Source organism: Typha latifolia, chromosome 6, assembly GCF_019914945.1.
Source record: "Typha latifolia isolate L0001 chromosome 6, TyphaL0001v2, whole genome shotgun sequence".
NCBI lineage: Eukaryota > Viridiplantae > Streptophyta > Magnoliopsida > Poales > Typhaceae > Typha > Typha latifolia.
Genome location: NC_133091.1, coordinates 3,893,109 through 3,918,285, shown reverse-complemented (window position 1 = coordinate 3,918,285; position 25,177 = coordinate 3,893,109). Strand labels below are relative to the sequence as shown.

The window sequence follows — 25,177 nt, the reverse complement described above, 5'->3', positions numbered from 1 at the left end:
GAGTTGGGGGGAGCTGGCTTCGTTCTCTAATAGGCTAATTATGAGCATATACTTGCAAGTGTTCGATTTAGTTATTTCAACTCGGTGCAAAGCTGTGGAAATAAGGGAGACTTTACCTTACCTATATTCCAAATCTATGGATAGATTCTGACTCGCTTCTATTGATCAATGTGATCAAAGGCATCGTAGACGATGGAAAATCTTGATGATATTATTAAACTCACTCATAATTATCAAAATTATAAAGTTACTTATGTCTATCGGAAAGTCAATTATACTGCTAATTGGCTGACTGAAAAGGGTAGTTCTTAGGCGTACACGGAATGACAGTTTTTCTTGCTGAATTGATTCTGTTTTTGGTCTCTAACTCTAACCGTGGTGGCTAATTAAAGAAGTAATTTTTCTTCCTTAAAAAGAAAAAAAAAACAACCCTCTAACTCAAAAACAAACATGGATTGAAATCGAACTAAGGATAAGTAGGTTCGTACTTCTCGGGGTTTAAGGCTGCTGTATCTCGTTCTCTACTCTCCTTTGCAAATTCCTGTCTTTTCTTCTACACCAAATCCCTAAACCTAAGGTTTCCTCGTCGGAGAAGACTTGCTCTATTTCTAGGTTTCCTCTGACTTGCACCTGAGCCCCTCTTTCTCCGCACTGTGAGATGAAGCTTGCGGGGATCAAGTCGGTGGAGAATGCCCACGATGAGTCTATCTGGGCGGCGGCGTGGGTTCCGGCGACTGATTCCCGGCCGGCACTCTTCCTTACCGGGTCCCTCGACGAGACGGTGCGGCTATGGCGGCCCGACGAGCTCGTGGCAGCGTCACCGCCCTCCCGTGGCCACAGCCTCGGGGTAGTCGCCGTCGCCGCCCACCCCTCCGGCACGATCGCCGCCTCCTCGTCCATTGATAGCTTCGTCCGGGTCTTTTATGTGGATTCTAATGCGTCCATTGCCACCCTCGAGGCGCCGCCCTCCGAGGTATGGGGCATGCAGTTCGACCCAAAGGTGAGGCCTTTTCGATGCTGATTCGTGAATCATTTACTTCGCTGATTGACATGCAGAGTATTGCTACTTGGAAATAAATTAGCTCCTTTTTGCTATACTAATGAGAATAGTTTGATCTTTGCATCCAAGCATCTTCATTGGGAGTGCATCTTTTTCAAGCACAAGAACACAAGAATCATGACACTAGCTTAGTTAAGCAGATATGACAAAATTGTCCTTTACTACTTTACTTTAACAGTGGCCATATAAATAAGCAAATAACAAAGCATTTAGTCTAAACTATTTGGGCTTAGCTAAAATAACAAAGAAACTATGTGGCTTAATGAAAAATTGCTTAGGTCCTAGCTAAGTAGCTAAAGGAGGTGTAATGGATGCAAAGTATGAAGTCCCGCTGATTCAAAGTCTTTAACCGAGTAAGTTTTTCATTGTTTAAGTGATGCTAGAGTTCTCTTTCATGTAGGAAAACTTAACCAGATCTTTTTTACATATGGATGGGTTCTTGTGAGGCTGTGAATGTAGGGCTCTTTCCTAGATATACATATATATTTCTTTAGCTTGTCTGTCAAATACTCTTCTCCCAGACAAGCTGTTGCAAAGTATCTTTTCTCTTGTCTTTCCTATTTTCTTTATGGTGATAGATAAATGTATTCAATTTCTACAGCATTAATTGATCACTCCCAAAAGGATGTATCTCTTATAGATTTTTCTTTCCTTAAGATGGAAATTGTGAAACCTCATGAGAACTCAAGGCATTTCATTGAGCTAAATATGATTTTATTTACTGCTGATGTTTATTGTCTTATCCCCATTAAGAGAGGGTTTTACATTTTTGATCTCAAAGAAGTGTTGCTAGCTCTGATGCAATAGCTCGAATAATAAAATTTAATTATGTGCATCAGTGCATGTTCTATTGAATGTCAAGAATAGTTATTGCAGAATGCACATTGTTTGGCTGGTATACATTGTTGGGACTATCGTTGTTTTTCTTTGTCTTCATTTGTATTTTGGCATTCTTGTCACATCTCCTGTTTGCTAAAAGATATTTTCAAAGTAAAATGTCATTGCTTATCACTATTTTAAAGCTCTAGAATAATTTATTGCTATATATTGTTGGTAATTTTATGTATTTGACATGGATTTTTATTAATTTTGAGCTAAGTTTTAAGTGGGGGCCCACACATTATTAATGATAGTTTAATGGTGGAATTAATTTAGCTCAAAGTGTACTTTATTGTCAAATATTTACTTAGTCAAATCCATGAAGAGAAGTAAATAAAAATTGGCTCTAAAGTGGGCATCATGGCAATGGAAAATAAAGAAAAGTGAGTTTAGTACCATATTGAATATTTAAGAAATGTTAGTATGGTATATAAGTAACAAACTTCTTATGAGCTTTGGGCCCCAAAAGGGGTACCTATTTTGTGGGTAAAGGTTACTGTGCAACTTAACTCACACACGCGCGCCGCTCAGCCCGGTTCGGCTCGGTTCGGTTCGCACGTACGGGTCAAGTCCAATTTTTAATTTTTGACTGATATGGGTTTGGGTTCAAATCTGGTTTGATTAGGGGTCGAAGTGGTGTGTCCCTTCGATAAACAGTTAATCAGTCGGTTAATTGGTTGAACCCAACCTGAAATTGTGTATCCTTTCATAATGTAACTATTAATTAGTTTCTGACCCGAAATGGTGCATCAATTCGGTGATCTTTTGTGTCTTTTCGTCGAGCCTGTTTAATTATATAAATAGGCTGTCAGTCTGCATATTTTAAGGTAGAAAAATTGGTTCATTCCTTTCCTTCTAGAGTCGAGTCTTTAAATTTGAGTTTGCATTTGAGAGAGAGTACAACACGGTTCAGGTTCAATCAAGGCATTAGAAAGCTGCTTCCTTTCTAGTGCAAGGCAGTCGTTGTATCATGGGAGACCGACATCCACTGTTCCAGAAGCAATTGGTGGAGGACGAATTGGTCTTAAGGAGATAGTGTCCAACACTAGACTCGACTATTCAGAATTTTATATTCTGTAATCTGTAAGTTTATTTAATTCATTTTGATCGGATTTTTTGTGACTTTTTGGAATCAGATTGTAACCTCCAACATATATCTCTATAAACACCTCCGATTTTTTGTTCAAAGTAATATTTATCTTTTGTTTAGAAGCAAACTCAAAGTTTATTAACTATATTTTGAGTCAATGTCGTCAATTGATTGGCTGTATGAAGCTTTTTTCCTATATTTATATGGGTGAACTAGTGGACACTCAATCTGCCTAAGCAAATTTCTATGTCCCTCAGGGTACTGTTCTGGCTGTAGCTGGTGGTGGGAGTGCCACTGTGAAGCTGTGGGACACTTCCTCATGGCAGCTCGTTGCCACCCTTGCTGTTCCACGTCCCGACGGAGCAAAGCCTGATAGGACTGGCAGTGGAAAGTTTGTTCTTTCTGTTGCATGGAGTCCAGATGGCAAACGATTAGCTTGTGGGTCAATGGATGGCACAATAGCTGTATTTGATGTAGCTCGTGCAAAGTTTCTCCACCACCTTGAGGGCCACCACATGCCTGTTAGGTCACTGGTGTTCTCTCCAGTGGACTCGCGTGTGCTCTTCACTGCCTGCGATGATACTCATGTGCACATGTATGATGCTGAGGGAAAGAGCCTGGTTGGTGCCATGTCAGGGCATGTGAGCTGGGTGCTGAGTGTGGATGCCAGCCCAGATGGGGCAGCAATAGCTACAGGGTCCAGTGATCGGACTGTTCGGCTTTGGGATCTCGGCATGAGGACTGCGGTGCAGACAATGACCAACCACACAGACCAGGTGTGGGGTGTAGCTTTCCGACCACCTGGAGGAACTGGAGTGCGTGTAGGCCGGCTTGCAAGTGTTTCTGATGACAAGAGCATCTCGTTGTATGATTACTCATAATATTGCTATTGCTGAGAGGATAATCTCTGTGCTGTCAATTAGAGAACTTTATGGCAGGAAATCTAGCCCCTGAGGTTTTCATGGCTTATCAACAAGTACTTTATGGCAGGAAATCTAGCATCATTAAAGACTGAGAATCAGAGAGTTGTCTCTACCATTCTTGGCTTCTTGTGATGCCTTGTATAACTGTCTGACTGAATGGTTTAGGTTCTTTAAAGTTAGCAATCTTAAAATTATTTACTTTATTGCCTGTGTTGTCTGGCGGCAGTATAATATCCCGGTATACAGTGAAATAATTATATTTGGTACCACCTTTGTATAACTACCTGAATTCCTCATGTTTGTTGACTTGGTATGTTCTTGCCTGCTGTAGGCTGATATGCTTTCTAATTTATCCATTACAATGATAGTTATATTTCAAGTTCTCCTATTATCCTTAATGCTATCTTTTGCTAATTTATGGAATTGAGTAAGTTGAGTTCATTTGGGAGCTATAATCTCAGAGCAGCCTCTCTGGCCTATCTTTTATATGGTGCAGCTAGCTAAGAGCTTCACAGGATTTATTGAGTCATGGACGACATTATTATCTAAGGAGTACAACTTTTTGGTCCTTGAACTACAGCTATTTGATGAATGTGCTTCTATTCTAATGCAGATTTATTATTTCTTTTTCCCTTCGGTCACATATTAAAAACCGAAGCAGATCAGGAACTGTGACTTAAATGAGTGTACATGAGGAATAACTAACATGCAGAACTATCTCATCTGGTCAAAACCTGCATCTGATATGGAATTTATTGTATAATGATATAGAAGTTCATTTTCTCATTCATATCAAAAAATGTTTTCTGAGTTCAGGTGGATTACCTGTTGTAGCTTGGCAGTAATTTTAAAGAAGCTACTTTCAGCTGGAAATGACAGTCATCAGGAATTGGGGATGAAGCAGTTTCACTTCTTTGGTATGTTTCAATCCTCCATCTTATCAAGATACATAAAAACTGTAACCTTCATCTTAACTAGATAAACATGGGTATGAGACGATTGCTCTATGTTTATGAAGTGCATTTTTGTTGTACACTAATATACTTCTGATCTGCATTTTTCTTCATCTTAGGTTTCTCTCATCCTGACTGAGGTGAGTTGTGCTTCAAACTGACAACGAGGAAAAATGCAAGACTTGCAAACACAAAACACATCCCTTCCAAGGTAGCTACATCTGAATTTATTCTCCCTTCACTCTATGCTTGCAAACCTATCCCACACATACAAGCCATCTGGAAGCTGTGGACGTGGACATTCTGACCCACATTTCGCTCTATCACTGTAGAAGCGGATTAATGTCAATACATTTATCACATACTGAAATGGATTTGTCTAATACATCCACCGATAGAACTTGATGTCTGAGAGGACGACTACCATGCCTGAAGTAGAGACCCACATCAATGTTATGATCGAGACTATAAAGGCGGCTAATGTAGGAGCTGGTGCTAGGAATGTTATGTTATCATCATTCCAAAGTAAGACACACAAGCAGTGAAAGAAAGAGTGTCAACCAACATGCTAGGAAGTCTGCAGCATCTGCAATGCGATCTCTGTCATGACATTTCCAATTCCAACGAATGCAGTGCTGCAATAAGAAAGTATGGAACCTCTCCGACCACCCATGACAATGGATAGAAGATTGGCAGGTACATTATAGACCTTTCTCTGAAGTAAACCAACCGATAATGATCTGCCGTATGTGTAGCGCACATTCCTCCATAATGATCTTTGTGTTCTTAGCTGAACTAATCCTGCCTGCCTTGCATATGATTATGGGTATACAGAACCAACAGTCTTCATTTTCCTTTGTAGTACCTGACTTTATTATGGACCTTAAAACCTTCTTGTTAAGACTCACAGGAGATGCTACTCTGATATGCTTCCCCAAATTCTGTCACTACACTTCCTCTCCTTCCGATTCCTAGGCGTAAATCTCCTACGACAAAGCTTACTGCATTCTGCATCTGGAAGTATTGCGGAACCTCTCTAATTGCAGCGAAGTATCCAACTATCCAAGTACTTCATTGCAGTTAATTCCGACTGGACCAAAGTATGCTTGATGGCCTTCTTTTGTTAGGATGAGAACACGGTGGAAGTAGGAGAGTGTCCCCAGTGTTAGGATGGTTGAGTTGGGCTATGCTCACACACTGAAAGCTGTGACAGAATCCTTAGGATTTCTGTGGTCCCAGAAGCATCAAGGCCAGAGATGGGATCATCAAGGAAGAGCACACTTAGGTTGGCAGCAAGCTCAACTGCAACACTGAGCTTCTTTGCAACCTCAAAGGTCTTCCCTGTCACATCTTGCGGGGACCCAACTAGGTCGTTGGCATAATGCTTCAGTCCAAGTTGGTCAAGGACTACTTCAACATGGATGTAGCTTCTCATCAAGCTGATCTCACTGTTCAGCCAGAGTCTGCCATTGAATTGGAGGGACTCAAAACTCACAGTGAGGTAAGGCTGGTGGGCATCAAGTCTCTCGACATATCTGACAGTTCTAGTCTTTTAGAGGAGGAAGTAAATGGGTTCATGCCATTTGCTTGAAGCTTCCCTGAAAGGTTTCCATTGGGAGGTGCTCTACTTGCAAGGCATTTAAGGAGGGTCATGATACTTCCCTTGGCACCACCCGTTGAAGCTAGCATAATTCCTCATTTAGCATAGCCACTGACATTGTAAAAAACTGTGACCTTTTGCTTCATTCCTTCATCATATCTGACACATAAAAGAGAGCTAGTAAGTCTATTTATGTACTAAGTTTCATTTGGTCTTTTAGTTTCATGTGTAGAAGACCTTCTGGATGGGTTGCTCCTCTCTTCTTGGTTGCATGAGCTGGAGCATTAGCTAGGAAAGTAGATAGATACTCCATTTTCTAATTGTGTTATATCTATTATTTGAATTCTAGAGGATTATATCAGGTTGATAGAAGGTCATAAGACTCATAACAATCTGACCTTTCTCATCTTTGAGTGTGTTCTAGCTAACATGTGATTGGGAAAAAAGGCTTTAATGATGGTGATTAGGAACTGTTGTGTTTTGCTACATTGGTGCCACTATATGCTTTTATTTCACGTATTTAATTTGTGGAACTTTTGTTGTGTATTTTCTCTATTGAAACTTCACAACTGGTCCTTTATCATCTTGTTTAAATAGCATTTCAATTGACTCCTTTTATTTTGATTTATCTTAGATTATGATCTATAAATGTATGTCTAAGATTTTTTTGAAGGGAAATCACCTTGTGAATGACAGATCTGAGAATGGTAGTGTTATTGGGAGAAATGGAACTCCTAGCTGTTCAGACTCCATATCGAATCGGAATTCCTTTATCGAATTACAAACTCCTCCATCATCCTCCTCCACTGTCAAAAGGGTAGAGCTGGATGCATGTGTCTGTGGCCTAGCATAATTAGATCCCCCTGAGTTCTCAAAAGCTTGGTCTGAACTTGCATAGCTCTCAATGAACATATGAGCAGTTGTTTCTTGCTGGCCTATCTTTTATCTGAGGCAGTGATTGGCTTGTTTGTGAAAATTCTATCTTCTCTAGGGCTAGCAATGTCTGCAAGTTTGCAATAACTGTCCATCCTGCCAAAATTGCATAGGGGATGCTAGATTTTCCTGAAGCATCTTTGGAAAGCTGGCTAAAGAGTAAGTAGGCCTTTCCTACAGTCATATTTGGATATCATTGCAGAAAGGAAGCTGGTCTAGATAATTGAGGCAGTGATTGGCGTAACCATTTGAGAACTGGAGTTCACAGAAGGATATGTTGGCCCAATGTGAATTCACATAATGTGGGATGTTAGATGGGTGGATAACGAAGCCATTGAATAGTAGGAAAACTGAGACTACAAGACCTGCAAAGAGTAGTCCATAAAAGAAATATGTAAATCAATGTGCTAAGATTGAGACATGAGAATTTAACCTTTTTCTCATCCATTTGAATAACTGGTGAGTTATCAGAACATGGCTTTTGCTTAGACTTTTAAGTATTATGTTGTAACTGGCTGTTCCAGTCAGCTGGAAAATGTGTTTAAAACTCTAAATATTTGATTGTCTTGCGTTTACCTGCTAAAGCATCACCAACTTCAGGAATGGATGACACTGCGCTGAGGAAGAAGACTGATGAACTGAAGTAGGCTACTAGAAAATCAAAGCAAGGTACACGAAGAACAGCACTCCATTATTTGCCACAGTAAGCCCCGATACATGCATAAAGAAATTCCTGTAAAAGTAATCCAAATATTTTGGCCTCATTTGAAATTACTAACTGTGAATGTGCTGATACTAAAAGAAATTTATGCTGCTATGTTGATTTTTATGAGGTACTTCTATTTCATTACAAAGATAATAAGTACTTCGCACTAGCTGATACCATCACCCAAGATTAGGTAAATTTCAGATATGATCTCAGTAAGGCTGAATTTGAACTTTATCAAGAGAATTATATCTTCTTGTTTTAAGCTTTTCTTAACCATAACCTGATTTTATTACTTGGTGCAGATGGAAGGATGGGATTCTGTCACATATAACTTGCGACAGCCTGTCAACTTGAATTGTCTTGTGAAGATCTAACGGTAACACTTGTATTCAATGTTCAGAACACTTTTTGCACCTCCATAAGGAGAGGAGAAAGGGTTTACCTCTGCAAATGTCTGTGGGATATTGACTACACAGTGAGCAACTTGATAGGAGGAAGTTCTAAAAAATCTCTGGGCTTTGTGCTTATAGTATATTGGTCTCTGAAGCATCTAAAGAGGGAGCTGCACCATGTTTATCAGCATTATGCTCATGGTTGTTACGAATCTGAGAACCCTCATGGAATTCATGTGCTGTTATATATACTGCCCACCGAACTTGTAAAAGAGTGTTCCGATAAAGATGCCAAGATCCATGCCTGCAATACATTGAAGTTGATTTGGTTTTCTGTGGGCAATGAAATCAAGTAGGTGAGTTTTGACAATGTTTTTATTGTTGGACTTGGAAAATCTGTAGCTTGATTAACATCTGAAGTCGTTTGATGATTCAAAGTTGTCTATGGATCAGAGTTCTTGTGGATCTCCACATGTTTTGACAAATGGCCCCCGAAACTGCTCCCACTTGAACTTGTACTTACTCTTCTGAAGTGTGTTAGATGTGTATAACAGTGTGAGCAGAAGCTAAGAACTAAGAAGTTCAGGTTGTATATTTTAGTTGTTGTCATACTACATCAGTTGAGAACCATGGCTTAGATGATTAAATAGTGAATTAAGCCTACTGAAAGCCCAAGATGGTGTCAAAATCTTGTCATCGGTAAAATTATGAGATGGTAATATGGTCAATTGCTCTAGTAATTGCAGAAATGGCAGCAATATGCAAAGAAAAGATGAGCTTGCCTGAGATATCTGTCTTTGATGGATAAGTTATGAAAGGGCTATATTTCTGAAACTAAGAGTTCAGAAAGATGTACAAATAAGTGATACAATTAAAATGTTACAGTAGTTCCTGAGAACTTTTCATCTACTGAATGACAGGATTAAAGTAGATCAAACAAGAATATGATCAATTAGAAGATATGTTATGAAGAGTTATTTGGGATAGTCTTGTTTGATTCCTGACAAGATTGAAATTGGTGACAACAATGGTTGTTTAGCATCTTGGGTTTACATCAAGTGGAGAAAAGGATGGAAGCAAGTCAATCGAAACAAGAGCTTACCTCATTGTAAGATCTATGAGGTACACTTTGGCCTCCCGCTCTTTCTGACTGCTTGTTGGTCCTATTGCTAGATATTTCATCTCCTCTCCATTTATGGAAATTGTAGTCACTGCATCCCCAAACTTTGTATCCCACTTGCATGCCTACGTTGCTTAAAAGCTTATCAACCACTAGCTCTGCAGCTGAAAGTGGTAATTGTACCAGTCAGAACAAGAAAGAATTGCATGAGATATAATATTAAGGTATGTGCTCCACATGGTCTGAAGTGTCTATACTGACCAACTTCTTGTTGTCTTCCTGGAGTGACGTTGGAGTCGAGTTTAGCTGGTTTCGTGAGGGACAATCCTTCGCTAGACTCGCTCTCAGTCCAGTATGCATTCATGTCATCCTTAATGCCAATGTTCCTTATGACATCCTGAGTTCTTAATAATGTTCTGAAGACTGATGACACTCCACTCGCTCTTCCAAGCTCATAGGAATACATTTTGGTAACAGGTACTGCAAACTCCCTCCAGCAACTGTCTTCAAGAAACTCCCAGGATTCTACATAATGGCTTCATGTACCTACATTTTGGTAAATCATATGCATTCTGTGTCAGTAATATTTATAATCCTAAATTGTTAGGCTATACTTTTTACATCTTTTATATGAATAATGCTAGTATTACTAGTTGCAATAATAATTTTGATAATAGTAACCAAGTCTAGCAAAATAAGCGACTGCAACTTGTCGTGGGCCTTGATATGGAATTCGACCTAATCCAAGAAGTATAATTCAATCAAATAGATCAAAGACCTCCTGTGAGAGATGATTTAAAGACATGACTTCTGATGGCTGCTGAATCCGAGAGATGGTTCGGATAGTGTCCACCAAATCATAGGTTGTGTGGCTGGGTCAGAGCCAGCTAAAGGTTGGTCAATAGAACATGACTGAGTAGGTTCCAAGTGCGAGTTCAGCAGTTGTCAGTTTCATAGATGTTATTATATTATTAACTGGAAGAAGTTCAATCCTTTCCAGGTCAAGGATTTCTAAGACATATTCTAGAACTGGATCTTGTCCTTCCAAGAGAGCGTGTGCAAAAAATTTCCTCATTTGAGGAGTAAAATTCTCTGGCCGAAGGCATTGGGTGTCCTGTGCAAATTCAAGGGTTTCTTTGACTGAAAGGAAGGGAATGTGGCTACAAGATCAGAGATAATCATTTTTAGAGAAAGTAATATGTCAGCATTATTCATAAGCAAGTGTACAGATCCTCACAAAATTGATAGATTAGTTCAAACCTATGTCAAAATAATAAAAGAAAAGAGGAAGGACCAAAAAGAGAGCGAGAGAGAAAAAAAAAAGAATGAACAGTTTTGGCATTCGTCTATAAATTAGAACATGATATTACTTAGTGCTATATGTAAACTGTTCCTTACAACTGCTTTGTGGGCCTTACATCTAAATGCTATTCTATCTGTGTTTTCTGTAGTTGATATTCCCAGTTCATGAAAAACCTTGATTTTCTCAGTTTTCTGCTATCCAAATGAGATTATTTTCCTCTAAATAATATTGAACAAAGGTACCGTATAGTATCCTATGGTTGATTTGAACTCGACATTGATTCATGAACTGCATTTAATGATCCAATAGCTATATATTTTATTTCAGACAATTATTGGAATTCATAGCCACCTCTGTTTGTATATTCTGCCTCACCGTACTATAAAGGACAAAGTAGTGTGCACATGATTAACTTTTTTGTATTATGCAATTTACTGCATTTCTAAGAAAGGATCGTTTTGGCCACAGTGAATTTTTCTTCACTTTTTACATTATGTGGTCTAGCAACTACGAAAGAATGTCATAATGCAAAAGAAGACATACTTTTCCATAAAGTATATCATGAAATGCACCAACCTCGTATATTCTGAGAGTTTCTTTTGTTGAAGGAAAAGAAAGATGTGAATTCCTCAAGATTCTCAGAATATTTTCTTAATATTTTGTTTTCAATTAAAAGAAAATTTGTTTCAATATTTTGGATGTTTAATCTATATATATATGTATCATTTTCTTTGTTCTTTATGTTGTGAAGAGTCCATATGTTAACCTGGTCACTGACATAGGGAATTACAATTCTGTCGAACCTCGGACAAGCTCTTGTTATTGAACGTAACAACAACTTCCAAACCTGGATCATTTTGTAGTTCCTTTCTTCCTGCTAGTATTTCGCTCTTTCCACTGCCCGATAAAACTAAATAGATGGGTCATTGCCTGCAGCTTAGTCAAAATATATTGGTTTCTTTTCACAAACATTATCAAGTAGGAAATTGTTTTGCACTATAATCTGATCATGAACATGTAATTGACTTTTAAATTTGTTTTCAGGTACAAACGAGTAAATGAACAAGTACCTGGCAGCCTGAGGAGGAGATTGACTGACCCATTGATTCACTTGAGGATCTGAACATGGGTTGAATTCTCTTCCTGTTGTATAAGCTCCTGAGAGGTCCCAAAAAGCTTCATAATTGAAGTTGGTAATCTCAACCTTCTTTGAAAGAGCTACGCCAGAAAATTTTACTGCCCGTAGGAGATTGTTCATGCATTATATCTTAGCAAATAATATTCCTGGACAGAGGAGCAAACAAATTGATTTGGCAGCACTGATCCATTTCTACCTTGGGTTCAAGTATGTAGAGTATCCTAATAAATGTTTCCTTATATTTTCTTTATAGTGTTGTTAAAGAAACAATACTAAAATTCATCAAATGTTTCTCCATTTGACTTGACATGCAAATTTCAAGCTACATCCCTAATACCTCTACACATTATTAAAGCATAACTCAACTAGTTTTTGTTATGCTTCTGAGGTGAAATACCCACACTTCCAAATACACATGTAAACCGCGTGGGGAGATTCCGCATTATATGACCTGTCAGTAATAGGATTTCACAAGGCACATAGCAGCATAAGTTTATACTATAAATAAACTTAACCATAAGAGTCCGGATACAAGTTCCACATGCCACAACAAGCCTTTAAGATACACATCAAAAATACAACGCTAAAGTTCAATATACAACGTCAATCATAACGCCCTCGTAGGGGCTCAATACAACTAATAAACATAACTGAAATAAAAAGGTAACTACTCCTCGAGGTGGTGAGCACATAACTCAGTGAGTAGAATCCACAATTTATAACAATGAAATCACACGTGTATATCCAATGCATGCTTATAGTTGCTAGCAATAACAATACGCTTGTTTAGATGACTTACCATGAATTACTAAATCCATACAAACAATAAAGACTACACGTCACTATCCTGGAATATGACAGTTCCTAAACATATCAGGATAAGTTCGCACAGATATAAAGTTTGATACAATCTTTTATTCATACAAATATCAATTATAGTGTTCACATGTTATGCATAGCAATAAAAGAGTACTTTAGTCATTCCATGCTCACCAAAGGATTAATCATGTTTTATCATAGCTCACTGAGCCATTCACCACACAGGGTAGATACTTTCAAGAAAATCATCCATCACATAACCATCCATCATCTCATACATCGAGGGGGGAATATATACACATCTAGCGGTAATGTCATGTACACATGCATGGTGACACTGCATGTGATCGGTTGTTTGTGGCCATCAGCGGAAGAATCGGGAGCCCTCGGCTCATCAACGGACGCCCTAACCCTGCGTCGTCGGGTAACGCTAGAGATATATCCCCACCTAACAATCATGTTGTTCTATCATCATAATCTAGTTATGACTATGCAGTATAATTATCTGAATGCCACATAGGCTCCCGACCTCAGGTATAGGTCGCTAATAGTATAGTCATATAGGATACACTCTACCCTTAACCCTGAGCTGAGTGAGTAGGGACACTGCCTAGTCAGAACCCGACTACTAATGATAGGTGAAAGTGGTGCGTGTTTTGTGAGCGTATAAGGTATGTCATAGTCATCATGATCGTTACATTCTATATTCACAATAAATATTTATGCAAGAGTTTATCATACAGGATACATGTAGAGCATCGTTATACTAATGTATATTCTAACATTCTCATAATATCATGATGAGTAAATTATCAATAACTACACATGCCAAGATATATCATGGTACACTAGATGTATGTATTAATACCGACATTTCCTACAGTGTCATGGAAGATATAATAACTATAACTACATTATTCTAGACTTGTATAAACTCTACTCATCTAGGGGTTCTCCACAGTATACTAAATCTCGTCAATCACGCAAGTAAAGCCGTATGTAAGATTAGCGAACTAATAGAATTAATTATCTTATTAGAGAATTTATCTTTGGGCGTATACATGAGTCAATGGTACCCTTGTCCTTATGGGAGTGGTTAGGCTAATAAATAAGGTGGAAATAGATAAACGGGTTATAGAATCCAAAACTCCAAATGGCCCAAATGGGCTAGGCTGGGGGGTATTGGGTTGGGCTCAAACCTAACCCAATAGGGTAAGGGAGGCTTTGGTGGGCTGTAGTCCAACTGCAGCCCACAAGGTTGCATGGGGTGGGCTGGGGGTCCAACCATAGCCCACCAAGGCTGGCTGTGGGCTGCAGTCCAACCGCAGCCCACCAAAGTCGGCTTAGTGGGCTGCGGTTCAGCGCAGCCCACTAAGGGGATGGGTGGGGTTTGTTTAACCCCCACCCTCCCACACCATCTCCTTCCGAGGGAAGGAGACAAAGGGGGGAGATAGAAGGGCTCGGCGCTACAGGTGGCCCATACTGCTGGCAGCCCGCGGCCCTCACCCGGGGTGGGTGGCTCGCCGGAGGGAAAAGGAGGAAAAGGAGAGGAGGAAATTGAGGGGAGAGAGAGAGAGGTGCGGCCACCATCGAGGTCGACGACGTCGGCGGCGCAGCCATGTAGTCGAGAGGGGTAAGGCACGGTGAAGGAAGGAAAGACAACAAAAGAAAAGGAAGATTTACTAAGGGGTCGTGCGGTTGGCTTCGTCAGCCGTCGGCTCCGAGGCTTCGTCTCCGGCGTCGGCAACCCGAGAGAGAGAAGAGGGAAAGAGAGGTAGCGAGGTGGAGGAGAGATGGTGCGGTGGGAGGGGGGAGAAGGGGATTAATGGAGGTGGGGATGGTAGCGGGGGGTGGCAGTGGTGTTGGGATGTGGTGTTGGGATGCACGCATGCGCTCGGCGCGTGCGCGGTCCCCCCCCCCCACACTATTTTTTTTTTTAAATTTTGGGGTGTTACATCTAACTGCCTTTTCTTGGATAGTCGGCTTTTCTTGAATCGGTACTTAAGATTATTCTGATTATGAGTGATTTTTGTGTGTACTCATCAATATATGTATGTCAAAAGGAAATTAATCATAGAAGCATTTGCAAGATATTCTTCAAATTTAGTCAGAGGCCATGTTAATGTTGTTTCATTTTTATTCTTTTGAGAAATTGAGGGAGAGATGTCTCAGCTTGATTATATAACACAGAGGCCGTGCATATAAGATTATTCAACTACATGGCCACATAAGTAAGATAATAATAGTGACAAGTTGACATAATCTAAGTACCATCTCACTCCAAATGCGGAAATTGCATGCCCATTGACCTAATCAGCCAGATAAAATAATTGCTAGAGGGGATCAGCAGTCACTGTCATATCCTATTTAGTAGCTTCAAGCTGCATCTCATAATTTGTTTTTTTTTTCTTGTCTTGTATAAGAAAATGTTTTTTTTTTCTTGTAATGTGATATTGGAAACAAGATAGTTTTGAAGTATTTTAAGCAATTTATACAAGAACAAAATTGTCTTTTTAAAATCTAAGTTTGGATATAGTTGTGATTAGTTGGATTTAATTAACAAAACGATATTTTTAGTCCGGCAGATTTTAATAAATTTCCTCAGTTATTGAAACATTACAAACTTATTTGCTTTGAGTTTAGAGACCCCTTTTAAACTGGTTCAGAAACTCTAAATTTGTTCAGTAATTATATATCTTTTTATTTTTTTCATATCCAATTAGATTTACTCTTCAAAAAATCAAAACGAAGGAATGAGACTAATTAATCTGAGTTTGGGGCTTAGTCTCAAACCAAACAAGGCGAGTTTAGCAAATAATAAATTGATGAGAACTTCTCTTGCAACTAACATGCAATAAATTCTAAGATAATGACATTCAACTTGTCTAAAGTTCATGGAATCCTGAATAATGGTAACAGACTATTTTTCTATTTCTCAATATATATAAGATTAAGTGTGAGAAGAAAATTAAGTTTGCATCACTTAGTAATAAAGGGAAACCTCTCAGTCCTAGTGCTTGTTTCTCTACAATCTCCTGGAAGATATTAAATTCAGAACAATATATCAGACGCTACTAGAATTTGTAATTTGGTGAATTTATTGAATAGGCCCCATAAAATTGGTATAAGAGTGTTTCTTTTAATTTAATTTATTGTAAAGGAGTAGAAATTGTGCCAGCGTCATGAAGTATCACCATTTCGAATGGCTTACATATCAGACTTCTTATTCTTAGTCATTCTAAGAGGAAAATATTAAAGACATGATACATATTATTATTTCATTATTTAGCAGCTTAAGTTTTTAGATCAACTATTTATCTAATAGTATAGTTTCAGAACCACTCTCTTCTTTTGAGCTGTAGTTCTTTTCTTCTAGGCATCATAGTCTTGTTTTAAATCCATAATACTATTTAAACTTTTGAGTTTAGATCAAGAGCTGGCTTCTTTTTCTTTTTTGTTTTTTTCTCAATGGCCCAGTTTGTTGCAGAATTTGAATGCTTCCACTTTGTTTCAAGTCAATGATGTGAGAGCTACATCTCTCCAACACGCACAACTCTTGGAAACTTCACATCTGGAGAAGCTTCTTTCATTTCATGCTTCCCACTACTTTCTCTCAATCTCTCCCATCAACTGATAGTCCATGCTACAGAAATGCCATGACACATCCATCTATTTGTTGACTTCTAAGATGTTGACATGCATGAGTTCTGTTCTTGATTGCAAAAATGCTCACAATGAAGGAAAAGACGACAAAGTTCACCGACAAGAATAGAAATCAGAGGAGAAAGTCTATCGGACAATCTTGTCGATCTTACTAGAAATGATAAAGATAGATGAGATGCTATCGACCCTGCACTACTACTTTTTGTACTAACAACAATCACCTTCTTGCTTGTTTTAGCTTGTTTATAAGTCTTTTTTCTTCATGGATTTCTGTAACAATGTTCAAACTTCAAAAAATATTTACTGGAATGGATGAAGGGGATTAGAATATCATGTGAGACGATTAGTAAATATCATTCCAATAAATTTACTGTCTGAGTACTAGTTGTTCATCCTTTTAATTTTTTTTTCTCTTTCCTCCATGGTATATTACGATTGAAGGAAAGAAGGATGTGATTACATTTCTCTATGCAAAATATAGAGTTTTTGATTATTTTAAATCTGTTGTTAATTTTTTTTTTGTGTCTAATTTACTTCAAAATTTAAGTACAAAATTACATGTGTTTTGCCATGTTAGCAAAATTGCTGAATTCGATATCGACTTTTAAAAATATGTAGTTTTTTTTTTTCTGTTCAATAACTTATTTAAAAATTTAAAAGTCGCTTAGTAAACTACTAAGTCTTAGGAGAAACTTTTTCATATAAATCGTTAAACCGAACAGCGACTTTTAAATATAAATTATTGAATCAAGAAACGAGGTAATATGAAAAATTTATCTTCTAAGATTCAAAAATTTTCTTAATAACTTTTAAATTATCATATAAGTAAAAGGAAAGCCACTTATATTTGAATGTTACTGCTTGGTTTAGTGGTTTAGCAAAGTATAAAGAATACTAAACGCGTAAAAGAAAAAAAAATTGGGTATTCGGTTATGCTGTTTTGGTTGCAATCTAATAAATGCTTCCCAGTTGGACAAAACTCGGAGAGACAGTCAGTGAGCCTCAGAAATGGCTACAATCTTAACTGAAATAGATAAAATTCATACAATTTGTTTCAAAATAGAAGAGAAGAAATATAAAGCTTAACATTTTCCTTGTAATCTTCTATATTATGCTAATTTTGGGATTACAGAATCCTCTAAAGAGGAGAGAAGGAAAAATTAAATGCTGAAAATTCATACGTAATCATAACAGACTAGAGAACAAAAGCACAGCATATAAGCAGGAAAGCCATACAGTAATATGAACATGTTGAGTAACTGAGTTGAGCCAACCCTTTGTTACTTTGAGCTCTGACCTTCTCCTAACTTGGAAGGCTTGATTTCTCCTGTTCTTGGACTAATTGGTCCTCTCCCGCCAAGCCTAGGACTATACTCTTCCTGCCTGAGTTCGGTTATGCGTGGGCTATATGCCTTCTCCGAGAGCCGTGGGCTATAAAGGCTTCTCAAATCTGTCGCTGGTGTTCCACTCGAACTAGTTACTTTAGGACTATTCATATGCTTGATCTCGCCACGGCTTCTGGTGACTATGTCATCTAGAATCTCCCCACTCTCTGCCCTTCTTATGCCAATATCAACCTCCTGCTAGAAGGACAATTATATCATCAGTAGTTCATAAGATCAGACATGGTTTCAGTAACTGCTAGAAATACTTGAGCTTACCATTGTGAGGTTGAATGGTATAGCCGGCGACTCCTCATACGCTGCTGCATCTAAGTCTGTGAGATGTGCTCCTTTGAAGAGTTTGGGAAGAATGTACTGTCTTACAGGAATTAACAGCATGATCATCAATGGAAAAAGGACTCCAGCTATAGGAATCCATGTAATGCCAAAGCACGCAAGCAAGTATGCTGTCTGAAAAAGTGTAAAAGCAGCGATCGTCTTGAAAGGAACAGTCTCAACAAAGGTGGCATGGTACTCCTCAAGCACCCTGTAAGATAGAGGAAATTTAGTTTCGTGGTGTTCATTGACACCATGAAAGGCAAATTAGAGACCAGGGACTAAGGCTAAGATGAGAGTTACTTGTATCTTCTACTAGGAGCAGTGAAAAGCAGGAGAATCCTTTCCCAGAACTGGTTTCCTGGTAAGCTTTCAATTGCCATGAAGGCAAAGTAACCCCATAAAACAGATGTTGGGATTTTTTTGAGGAAAGGCATGGCCGCAACACACCCTCCTACCATCAGAGACTGAAGTAAGTTGCTTACGCGCTGTTCTTTAACCTCAACAGGCAAAAGATCATCAATTTCCTTTTCTATATCAAATACTGACTCATCCACTGGCGCATCAATGTTTCCCATACTGGAAGCCAATTGGATTGTAGAATCTTTTAGTTCCTTCAATCCCTGAAAGAACAACTCGACACAATTAAATTCGGTGGTGATGAAAAGATGAGCATTAGCTTATTATTCCCATACTCTGGCAGACTGCTCTTGGTAAATCAAAGGGGTTTGCATCTGCTGATATGCATCTTGCATATTACCATACAGTCGGCTCAAGCTTGAATTTTGACTCATACTCCGGCGTGCAGTGGCTACTAATCGATCACGAAGCAGCTGCAGAGTTTATTGATGGATGAAAAATAGCAATGATATAGCATAATAAGTGTATATTTATCTATATATTTTACTCAATCAAAAAACTGATTGTTTACTTGATGCTTGAGAGTGGCTAGACTTTTTGTGTGCATTGGGGATTGTGGAATGACCCCATTCGACGGGGGGATTCCAAGGAGGCCACATAATAAGGTCTGCCAAACAAAAGTAAGAATTATGACCATCGATGAAGCATTATTACCAATTTACAGAAAGGAAAGTAATTCTGAGGCAGCATGCGGAGTTCTAGCAATAACATACCAAAAAGCCCAACAAAAGTAAGTCATAATGGAAAGATGGAGGCTTTCTAAGATTGAACTCTTGCTGCTGAGAAAGTTGAGATGCTACACTGTGATCAAAATAGTATAGCACTGCTATCATTGTTGCAGGTATGAATGCTCCAATTATATAGAGAAAGGGCACATGAGGCATATCCTGCATATTTTTCCATCCAAATTTTAATTGTAAGTCAAAAAGAGAGAATTAATTTGGCAAGATTAATATAGGATTAATTGGTACGAAGTAACAAATCATAAGGAAATGGGATTGACCAACAAAGTCTGGTTTAATTTTATGGTATATTACAATATTTGGTTAGTATAGTGGAATGAAACGAACTAAGACAAAACATTGAGATTGTTCACCTTGATGACTGTCCAATTCTCATATGCTCCAGGTGACCATGGGTTTGGGCTAAAAAGGCGCCTAGGTATCCCTTTTGGAATGCTACCGGAAGGTATATAAGAAACTCCAGTCCAGACAACGATCATTAGTGGCACACCATAGTCTGCAATCAAACCTCGCAGCCAACCTGCAGATATCAATACACTTGAGTTAGATGTCGACATAGAGGAAAGTCACTTACAGAAGATATATAGACAGTTTTAGTCCTAGTTGTCATGCATACCAGATCCATAGCGCCAAGACCGTGCCTTTCTACTCCGTAAAGCAGTCAGGAGAAGACCGAATGACAGAACGAGAGCAAACATCCCATTGGCAAATCTCCATGAGGCAACAAATTCCAGTGCTTTTGTATTTTCTCTCTTGGGTATGCGGAATTCATCAACAAGACCCTAAAGCACCAGGCAGATTAATTACCCATAAAGAGGCAGCTTATGTGGTTCCTAGAATACAATCTGTCCCAGAAGATTTCAACTTCTTAAGTTGGAACATTAATTTGATAACATACAAACATGAGTTCAAGGTAATTCTTCAAGATCTAAAAATTCTGAAAAATTGACATGCTGTGAATCTCATGTGATTTTCATCAAAGCTGCAAGCTACCTATATATCTTTTCCTCCTTTTGTTAATAAAATTGATTTATTATTACTTCAGCCAAATCCATTGATATCATGTCAATTCATAAATTTCTTAAAATATGACTAACAAGGTAAGTGAAAGATCACAGAGTACTGAATAGAATATTAGTTACATTTAGCTATACTTATTCTTGTATTCGATACACACCTGGTCCTTCCCCCTTTTCTTTTATGTAACAAGCTTAAAGACATGAAAAGTGAACCAATTCAGGTGCTAACCTTAATTGCTTGTTGCATGAAAAGCATCGCAATTAGAAGGCCAAACAGCTCGCCAGCTACACGAGTAAATCTATTGATGATAGAGGCAGCACCAAGTATAGCCATTAAGAATAGCAATAAGGCAGTCCAGACGCACACCCTGCCGATCTCAATTATAGATAAAAATTAAAGGAAAGCCTAACCTCATATTCAAGAATGGATCAATCTATTGTCACTTTCAGGAAACAAAACACTAATGAAGAACCTACCAACCAGTCCAAGCTAGGAATAGCTTTGGACCCAAATCCGCTCTATCTTTGGCAAAAGCAAACATGAATGTGTACATAAGCACGGTGGGCTCCGCCACTCCAAGAATCAGAAGAGGCTGGCCTCCTATAATTGAGTGGATGATCCCACACAGAGCAGTCGATGCCAATGTCTGGACTGCTGTTATAACTCCATCTGCCAATATCAGCACAAATCCATAGAATACGTTACTGTATCATGCAATAGCACATCTATGTCAATTTAGGAGGAACCTGAGTACCTGACTATAGTTAAAATGCACAGAGACAATAGTAGTAGGCAAAAGAACATCAAAAGAACTGATTCTCTTACCAGTATTTCTCTCCAATTGTTCTCCAAATGATATCACTGGTATTGCTGACGCAAAGAAAATATACGTAGTCGGGGCAAGAATCCTAGATGCAGATGATTGAGTATTTTGATTTCAAATATATCAGTTCGCAAATTATATGCTAGGCTTATTGGAAAAAAAAAGAACTCATAATGTTGCAATGATTTGTTTGTACATTCCTCAAGACTATTACCTGATTCCTGACCGGATGCCACCAGTCCAATCTTGCTTGTAGCACAACAGTCTCCCATGAAGATCATTTTTTATTCCGCGAAGTGGTACAAAAGATTCCTCCATATCTATGTTTACTTGGTTAGTTACTATGCTCTCTCTATCTCTAAGATTATAAAGGCTAAGAATTCTACTAAGATAGGCAGATGACTATTGCTGAGAACCAAAAAAAAAAAAAAAAAGTGGGTATATTTACATGGTTTGGACACTAAATCAGATCCTATCAGCTAAAGTTAGACCAATGAACAAAATGGCACAATGTCCTCAAAAAGGAAGACAAATTACATATCAAGCAGCAAACTAAGGACCAATCAGTTCCATGACTAGATGAACAATGGCAACCACTGAGATCTACAAATCACACTGGAAAAGAAGCAAGAATTACATGATTCAGACCCCAAGAACACTCATACCAGCAAAAGTGATACTAAGGAAACCCTTGAAGGACCCAGAGCATTGCTATATCCAGGCCAAGATTAGCTAACCCTTTTGGTGGAATATTTAAGGCAGAGGAATAAGTAAGTACTCACAATGGCAGAGAGGTTTGGGGGTCTGAATGAATTATATAAGACTGGGAAGGGGTTGGGAAGGAAAATGTGCAAATGATGCAGACAATGTGGTCAATGGAAAGAGGGGGGGCAGTGTGAGAAAGCATCACTAACAGGGACTAGAAAGCTTTAAAAGCAAACAAGATACACACTGTCAGAGAGCCCAGAACTAAGCAGGGAAGACCACATATTAAAAAGTAAACCATTTTAATAATGGCATTGTGGAGTAGATAGGAGGATACCAATTACCAACCAAATGAAAGAAAGGCAGGTGGATCCCCACATGATACGGTGGGGAGAGAGAGAGAGAGAGAGAGAGAGAGAGAGAGAGAGAGAGAGAGAGAGAGAGGCCGGGAGAGAAGAGTTTTCAAAGGTTTGCCAGTCCATACCAAGCTGGCTTGTAGGAAGTTTCTGGCCAGCTTCTGTGGTATATATTTAGCTTAGGGCATTTTTTGGGTTCTTAACAACAGTGAAAAATATATGAATATGGTCTGATACCGATTAAGAAATAATAATAATAATAATAATAATAATAATAATAATAATAATAATAATATATGCACCAAGAGATAGATCTATCATAAGCTTATGGTTATTATAAAGAAACAAATAAGCAATATTAAACACAAGTAATTTTTAAGTGAAGAGAAATTTGTACGTAACACATTGTCTTTTAGCGAAATTTTGGTTTACACATTATATTTTTATTATTTATAAATCGAACTCTATAATTTAGTGAATATGTAGTTAGTTAAATTTAACTAAATATCTTAATTAAATTAACTATACTAAAAGAATTACATAAATACTCTCAATCAAGTCATACTAAGAGTATTTTAATTATTTTAAAAATAAAATATTTTTACTTAATATAATATTCATATTGTGTTAATTCAAATTTAAAATTTAACAGAGAAGATATAAATTACCATTAATATTCTCATTGTTTACGAATATCTTACCCATATTTTAAAGATAATTGTAAATTTTAAATTTAAAGAATATGATATTGTGAGTAAATTTAGTGAAAGGAGAAAATTAATTTTGATATTCTAATATTCATTATAGTCGAAAAAATTTCTCTAATATTTCTTTAAAAAGTTGAGTTTGGATAGACATGTTAATAGTTTTACATTAGTCTAAATCATAGGGGCAACGTGATACAAATAAAAATTTAGGATTGTAATATAATTTTAGGGCAAAACCACAGCGGAACAATTTATAATTTACCCTAAGTATTTATTTAGCCTCAAATTATTGAACCCTATATTTATATATATAAGAGGAATTACTAGCTTACACCCTTGTAGTGTATACCAAATTGTGATTGTTATCAACAATTTACCGAGATATAAAAAAGACATAACCCCTATAGAAATATAGTTTGATTTATAGATGGAGAGGTTGTTTTATCATTTTGATATTGATTCATAGCGGAATGTATCACCGTCGTTGAAACATCATTAGTTTTGGATGAAAATTCTAGGGTTGTGATTTCGTCTCAACCACCAACGAGGAGTTTAGTGCTTAAGCTTGAGCGTAAGAATTAAGCTAAAATTAAACTAAATCATACTAGGAGAAAATTGTAATTTGACCTAATATAGAATACTCTAATGCATAAATGTGGCGTGAGCCAACTGTTTAGAGAGCCCCAAAAGTGTCCGAAGTTGGTGGTTAGAAGAAGCAAATACCTTCTATGAACTTCCAAAAGCTTTATAATATATCCATATTATTTTACGGACCAAATTGTGTTCATATGATTTCTTTTTCTAATCCTATCTACCCTTATTATGTATATAATATTCGCCATCCTTTGCACTTGGACTTTAATGGTTCTCATCTTGCATTAGGTATAGCACTAAAGTCAGTACGACATGCACTCTTGATCTCTTATTTTAATGGCTTATGGGTTTTTTTTTTAATTGATTGGAGCTCATAAATTAAGTGAGTTGAATAATATGGAATAAATCATCTCAAATTACAAGACCCAAATGTGAATATATTCACTTTCAGGTTACCACGATGACGGTAAATTTGATATGTTGGGTGAAATATGAACTAATATACTACGAAGGCATAAACTTCATGAATTAGACTCAAAATATACAACAAAAAAATAGAAGAATACAGTGAGTGCATGAGTGATATTTAATGTTGGTGAATGAGTTACTCAGTTGTCCAGCCTATTATTTGAATGAATAGTGCAGCAATCTTCGGAGAAAAGAAAATTATTATGCCTCCAAAGTCCAAAGTCTTTCTACACTATTGATAACAAGAGAGAATAATGGTAGCTTCTCTTCCTACCTCTCTTCCCCCAGTGATAGTTCTGCACATGCATAACTGTAAGTCCTGCTACTATTCACACTGAATGATCCTCTGAATATTCTTTCTTTTATGATAAAAAGTACTATCAAACACCATTCACAAGCTTCCTTTCCTACTAAATTATGTGCATTAATGTTCTTGGGCATGTGGGCATTGTGAGATCCTCCATGAGTGGGATTCTTTTATGGGATCTTGTCTCAGGGAAGGGAGTCTACTGCTGAAGGCTTCATTCATCCTTTGCACTTCCATGACAAAGATCCCCCTAATTGCCTCTCTTTTGATCCATGGCTTCTTTTTAGTACCTAGTGCTACTTTTCTCATATCCCACATTTACTTATCCATTTTAGCTGAAAAACTGTAAATTTGGAGACAAAAATTATTGCAAAAAATATAAATTTAATAGCGTTTCACTTAAACCGATCGGTAGAATTCGAATCTAAGAACACTCATATAAAAAATAAAAAAAAAACTTTGGCCTTTTATTTTAGAGAAAGTAAATTTAAAATTTTCTATGTAAGTTAGACAAAAAGTAAGTGTTTCAAAAGGAGCCGAACTCTCAACCTCTTAAATATCTCAAATACTGAGATACTAATTAAAGAAATGATATACATTATTAATATGTTACTTAACAATATAAGCGTTAAGTCGGGTGATTTAACCGGCGGCATTAGCAGAATAAAACTAAGATTCAAGAAGAGTAAACAGTATTGTTTTAGCTGGTCATCCATGACCTAATATATATAAAC

General features: G+C 37.6%; 2 protein-coding genes and 1 long non-coding RNA gene across 6 annotated transcripts; 2 read left to right on the top strand and 1 right to left on the bottom strand.

Annotated features, from left to right (window-relative positions):
• The first annotated feature begins 338 nt into the window (after window positions 1-338).
• On the top strand, window positions 339-4,249 carry LOC140791534 (WD repeat-containing protein VIP3). Its single transcript, XM_073142152.1, has 2 exons — window positions 339-1,000; window positions 3,287-4,249. The coding sequence occupies exons 1-2, from the start codon at window positions 659-661 to the stop codon at window positions 3,908-3,910; spliced, it is 966 nt and encodes a 321-aa protein (XP_072998253.1). The 5' UTR covers window positions 339-658; the 3' UTR covers window positions 3,911-4,249.
• Window positions 4,250-4,737: 488 nt separating this feature from the next.
• On the top strand, window positions 4,738-12,415 carry LOC140790261 (uncharacterized). 3 transcript variants are annotated; one of them, XR_012109359.1, is made up of 6 exons: window positions 4,738-4,869; window positions 5,025-6,685; window positions 7,202-7,897; window positions 8,039-8,141; window positions 8,450-10,215; window positions 12,007-12,415. It is a non-coding gene; the product is annotated as an uncharacterized lncRNA (long non-coding RNA). The 3 variants fall into 3 exon arrangements; XR_012109358.1 differs by having other exon boundaries at window positions 5,025-7,897; window positions 8,450-10,136; XR_012109357.1 differs by having other exon boundaries at window positions 5,025-7,897.
• A 5,243-nt stretch (window positions 12,416-17,658) lies between these two features.
• On the bottom strand, window positions 17,659-22,247 carry LOC140790419 (probable boron transporter 2). 2 transcript variants are annotated; one of them, XM_073140499.1, is made up of 12 exons: window positions 21,521-22,247; window positions 21,309-21,391; window positions 20,960-21,152; window positions 20,712-20,850; window positions 20,080-20,245; window positions 19,817-19,983; window positions 19,434-19,607; window positions 19,232-19,327; window positions 18,996-19,133; window positions 18,604-18,923; window positions 18,244-18,511; window positions 17,659-18,165 (listed from the first exon to the last, which is right to left on the bottom strand). In XM_073140499.1, exons 1-12 carry the CDS (start codon window positions 21,622-21,624, stop codon window positions 17,863-17,865), a joined length of 2,151 nt encoding a protein of 716 aa, XP_072996600.1. In that variant the 5' UTR covers window positions 21,625-22,247; the 3' UTR covers window positions 17,659-17,862. The 2 variants fall into 2 exon arrangements, with proteins under 2 accessions (XP_072996600.1, XP_072996601.1); XM_073140500.1 differs by having other exon boundaries at window positions 17,659-18,162.
• Window positions 22,248-25,177: the final 2,930 nt, after the last annotated feature.